We start from the raw sequence: 5,718 nt of genomic DNA on the forward strand, positions 1-5,718 counted from the left end.
TACAGATATATATATATAGCGAGAGATAAACGTAAAGATAATGTATGCATAGATCTAGATAAAGTGTATGTATACATTTATAATATTGACGAGCACAAACGCTTAGAGATCATCTTGAAGGCTCCAATTAGGTAAGCAATACCACCCCAGGCAGAGCAGGGGCACTCTCACTAATACCATCTCCTTTTCCATTCAAAGTTCAGATGCTCTGTAGCCAGACGTTGACTGACCCAGCTTCTGTTTCCATCACAATGCCCCATAGTATAAAAACCACAAGAAGCGGGCATTCATGTGAGAACCATTCCAATAAGACCGATTGACTGATGCCAGTTGTTTTCACCCTCAAGTGTATTTTTTCTTGTCCCCTTTCTCTTCATTAAATGGTGTTACCGTCTGGAACCTTTATGTTCCTTGCTTCGTCTTTACGGATTACAGTGGTGTAATCTGCGTGAATCTGAAGTGGAGCAATAGCAAACACAAAAAAGGACCTGGGAGTAGTCATCCATAAGATGGATTAACAGGTCCAACATCTCCAACTATAAGTCGTGACCCCAAGGGCTGACTTTGTGAAAGTACGATATACTAATGTTTTTGTTCATTTTTGAAAGGACATCATCAATGTCCAACCGAACAGTGGGGGCAACTACTGGCTTCTTTCTTGACTCGAGTGGCACAACGGGTCAACTATGACTTGGTATAATGCCTGTGCTTGATAATATATAGATAATTATATTCTGTATGATGTATAGGTATGCGGTATAGATAATTTATATTCTGTATCATGTATAGGTATACGGTATAGATAATTATATTCTGTATGATGTATAGATAGATACTTTATATATTTTATACATACATATAGAGACCATGAGGAACATACAGATATATAATATACACACACACACCTTATGTACGAACAAACCAGTGAACGCAATAGCAAATTATTGGATAGACATTCACAGCTTGAACAAATACAAAGCAAATATTAAAAAAAAATGTAAAAATAAAAAAAAAAGAAAGTATTTTTTTTAAATATAGTGTTTGTTTTTTTCAGGAATGCATTCGTTTCTTATATACCTCTGAGTTTTTGTTGTTGGTGCATTTCGGACTTCACGGGTGATCTGCATTTAGAAGCACAACAAAAAACGACCGCTTTGTAGCCTAAAACATAGTCAGAGGAACAAAAGGGTAACTTTTACAGTCACGACATTTTAGAATGTTATACAAATACTTCAGCACTGAAAAAACCGTGGACTCGGATGTGGTCACAGGCTATTGCATAAATCAATCGTTAAAAATGTGGTAAGAGGCAGCATGCCGTGGCGGTCTTTCACATATCACTTGAGGTCTCCGGCGTCTCCCTGGATCGTCTTTTTAATGCGAAGCAGCATTGTGGTCAGCCACTGGTCCAAGCGAGACACCGAGTCAAACTCCTTCACCTGCGACAGGAACAGAAGTTTGTATAAAAATGAAAGTCTCTTTTTTGAAAAACCAACACTAGATTATCTGATAAAGAAAGAGACGAGTGCGGTTCATTTTTACAACTGCACTGAAGGGAGGACCACACTGGACACCGCTTTGTTCAATCCTGCTTCGGCAAGAGTTGTCAGGCAGGCAGCATGGAATTGTGGGTAGGGAACTGAACTAAAAACAAAGCCAGACGGCTGGAGGTTCAGCTCCGAGCTGCGAGGTCGAGGACGTCGCTTAACCTACATGTGCCCCAAATACATGGGCGGGTGGGTGACGTGAGCTTGTAAACTCACTCCGGGTAGGGTTCGCCACAGAAAGACTTGACGTGACACACAGGTTGAAATTAAACCAAAAGGAATAGCAGGATGTGGGATTTGCTTGTTTGTTATGAATGGGAATCCCACCAAGCTCACTGCTACAAACTGAGCGACTTCACAGTCACAAATACTGACGAGCTGTTCAGCTGAATTCCAGATGATCCTGGAGCTCATCTGTGCAGATTATCTTAAAAAAATATATAGTCTACTTTTTAAGGATAGCAGCTGCTTTTGGGGTCCTTATCATTTGTAAGGATGAGGAAAGCCTACAACAAGACCAAGTAGCATATAAAAAACATCACTTACTGCCTCCGTAAACGCTTCACTATTTTGCTCCTCATGAGCTTCAAGTAATTTCTGCAAGGAAAAAAAAAGAAATTAAAACATTGAAATAACTTAATAAATAAATAACACAGTAAAGCGAGCAATCGCCACGGGCCTGTAAAATCAAACGTTTAATCCGTCCGTCTCTCCATCCCCTTTTCTTAACTCGCTAATCTCGGCGATCATCAGTAGGGTTGACAGGTCCTGCCAAAACTTCCAGCCCAATAAATTCTGAAAACCCACGTAATGGTGCTGGAGACCACCCAACTGAATAACGCATGTTCCCCTTAGACCATAAGACAGAATTTAAAATGGAAGAGCAGGTTGGGGGTGGGGGGGTCCCCTCCTTTGCAGGTTTGAGGGAGATAACATGAGGATGAAATCAAAGAGTGGAATGGAGACGGGCTGGGTCCCAACATTGGAGTTTTGAGACCTTTGATACTCCAAATAATGTGGCAGTTGGGGTCAGGGGCACTTGGCATTACATGGATGCCACAAGACCCATGTTTGGGTTTGGGCTTCCGTAAGAGGCATTAGCTCTCTGGAAATGTGTTCTTTTCAATTGCAGCGTTTTAATTAACCTGAATTTAAATAATAGAAAGGTATTATCCCCTTCCAGCATGCAATAAGATGGTTAAAACATTACTACGAGAAGTAAAAAAGGATAAGCTAGCTCTTTACTGACGGGTTCACGTGGTATTACAGACGGGAAGCCTATGACAGACTCTTTTCAAGCATGTGGGCGTCTTGAAACCTACGCAGTCTGCCATCTTTCGTCGCCACGCTGAACGGATTTTCACCGGACAGAAGACATACTCTTCCGCCCGGCAGCTTCAAAGTGTTGGCCGTAGATCCATCCTTATATTCGGGTTGCTCCATGTGCAGGTTCTTGGCTTCCGGATCCAAACAAGGACAGGAAAGGACTCAAATCCCACCTTCAAAAATACAGGAATAGCACAATGCCTACATACAGTTCTCATTCTCCCAACAAGGCGAGAGAATGGTGTGCTGACAGAAGACAGAAATATACTGGTCTGTCTTCAGGCTGACTATTCAATTCTCCAGTTGTCTGTGGCGCTCTAGCCCTGTGCTTGGCTCGACAATTCTAAATGCGGGTGCTGTGCCCCTGTACCATATTTGGTCTGCCTGTGTGAATGAGTCCATAACAGTGGGCACAGAGAACAGTGACATTAAATTTAATAAAAACACATACTATAACAGGGGGGGTTTATAGAACATGAGGTGGCCAATTCACTTAAAATTAAAAAATAACCCAAAAAAAGTCCTGCGAAAAGACAGTTTTGTCTCTGGGATTAAGAAAGGATTTCAAATCAAAACATGCACACCAGCCAATTGATATGGTCACCCACAAAACACTAATTTGGTGGAAAACCCGCCTAACGGGCAACCCCCATCATCGGGCACAAGGCAGGAACAACCCCTGGACAGGGTGCCAGTCCGTCACAGGATGAGAACACGTGGGCACACATGGGCCAGTTCAGCTGAGACAGACTCCAGCTCCCCGTCACCCTGCTCTGGGAGGGCACGTTTAGAAAATGGATGGATTATAATAATATAGGAGGACGCCTTTTACAGAAGCTGTGTGTTTTCTATCCGCTTGTCTTTGTAGACCTTAAGCTTCTGTAAAGTCTTAATACTTTATGTGCCCCCAAGGGGAAGTTAAGTTTTGTACTTATTATATTATACAAAAACCAGTCAAATTATAAGAACAAGAAAACAACCCTAATGATGTTGTGTCCTCTGCTTAGACTTTACATTTCTTTCCGTATTAAATATGAAGAATTCACTTCAACTAAACAAATCCATCAGCCTCATTCCTGCCGGGTGATTTTTCTTGTTTTATTACCTTCAACAGCTTGCATTCTCTGGAGTCTGAAAATGCAGGAAACATTTCTTCATACTTCTCAACAGCAAGCTAGATTATTAAAAATATACAAATATTAATAATATTAGTGGAATTACACTAAACAAAAAAAAAAAGAGTATTAGGACAGAAAATCAATGAGGCCTACAAAGTTAAGTGAGTTGAAGAGGAACTGAAGTCAAAACAAACACCAGTTTGCACTCGTAACAAAGAACATTTGAGATAAGGATGGAGATAAAAGATTAATTATTAAAAGTACAGTCACGTGCCACCTGAGGGCTCACTTTAGGACTGGCCATTGGGCCGTGTGTTGGTCACAAAGCCTACAGGTCTCTGTGGGTCACCGGTTTGCATGCTTTAAATGGGGGGAGCGCAGACCGATGGGTTGGTGGAAGGCAGTCGTTTTTAACCACAGGGTCGTGGGTTTGCCACTGGGTCACATAAGTGGTTGGCAGTGCCACGCTGTATGTTTTACTGTCCCTGTTTCAAAGTGAGCTTGTTTCACCAAGGGGGGTCACTCCAATCACCAGGGTGGTTTGTAGTTGCTGCTGTTTGGTCATCAATAAATTTTATAGTTCTGCCATTTTTTAATTTGAGAAACGCTGCTGTAAACCTAGTTGAGAGGTTTACTTACCTGGGCAGTGACATTCAGGTCTCTGGTGACTCTTCCTATGAAGTCAGTAGATGGATTGGGAGAGCATGGGGGGGGTCATGAGGTTGCTGGAAAGGGGTGTGTAGCGATCCCGATATCTATGCAAAAGGACGAAGGTTCAAGTCTTTAAAGTCCTGTCTTGCTATATGGTTGCGTGACATGGACGCTATCCAGTGACCTGAGCTGAAGACTGGACCTCTTTGGTACTGTATCTCTCCAGAAAATCCTTGGGTACCGTTGGTTTGACTTTGTGTCGACTGAGGCACATGGCCTGCATTGTGAGGGAGCGTCAGTTCCGGCACTACGGCCATGTGGTGCGTTTCCCCCGAGGGTGATCCAGCTCGTAAGATCCTTATTGTTGGGGACCTGAGTGGCTGGACCAGACCAAGGGCAGATACAGGGTCATTTCCGGAGGGTGGGACTGGACCGCGTGTCTGCCTGGGGGATTGCAAAGCAAGATCCCGAGTTGTTTCTTTGTGTAGTGGGTGCGGCAACACACTGTTCCAGTGCATGCTCCCCAACTTGACTTGGTGTAATGGAAGGCACTTTGGGCCGAATGCATAAGAATTAGCCACGTGAAGCGGCTCCAATATTAACAAACCTTAAAAATCCTCTACGAGTCAGAATACATAAGTGACCCTGTAAAATATTAATAACAGAAGATTTATTACTGTGGAGGGTTCTGGCAATTTCTAGAACATTCTTACTGGTTTTCCTGTGGCTCTCAGCCATAAGTATGAATCGCCCCATCTTGTAAATCGACACACGACTGCATTCCTCATGGAAAGGGGTGACGGTTTTATCTGCCCACCCCATCAAAAGCGTCAGGTGCTTTGTGTGATTTGCTGTCCATCAGAGTGAGGACCTTTAAGTTAAACCTAAACCTGGCAAGCTCGCCGTTTCAATATTTTAGTGACATTTACAACATGGATTGGGTAAATGGAAAATATAATTATGTGGTAATTTACCTTTGGTGTTATTCTGAAAATATAAAACTTAAGGATTTGATTTCAATGGAATAAATTTGTACGTTTATGAACGGCACATACCTTTGCATTCAGTTCGTCCAC

At 42.5% G+C, this 5,718-nt stretch overlaps 1 protein-coding gene across 1 annotated transcript in view; it reads right to left on the minus strand.

Moving 5' to 3' along the window:
• Nucleotides 1-1,065: 1,065 nt before the first annotated feature.
• napbb (N-ethylmaleimide-sensitive factor attachment protein, beta b) overlaps nt 1,066-5,718 on the minus strand; it is a 40,535-nt gene continuing 35,882 nt past the window's right edge. Inside the window, exons 8-11 of the mRNA XM_028820291.2 lie at nt 5,698-5,718; nt 3,979-4,047; nt 2,094-2,144; nt 1,066-1,439 (exon numbers count right to left, since the gene is read on the minus strand). The exon at nt 5,698-5,718 is cut by the window's right edge and continues 84 nt beyond it. Of these exons, the coding sequence (XP_028676124.1) occupies nt 1,338-1,439; nt 2,094-2,144; nt 3,979-4,047; nt 5,698-5,718 (243 nt within the window). The 3' untranslated portion in view covers nt 1,066-1,337. The remainder of the gene's footprint in view (nt 1,440-2,093; nt 2,145-3,978; nt 4,048-5,697) is intronic.

Source organism: Erpetoichthys calabaricus, chromosome 15 (assembly GCF_900747795.2).
Source record: "Erpetoichthys calabaricus chromosome 15, fErpCal1.3, whole genome shotgun sequence".
Taxonomy (NCBI): Eukaryota; Metazoa; Chordata; class Cladistia; order Polypteriformes; family Polypteridae; genus Erpetoichthys; species Erpetoichthys calabaricus.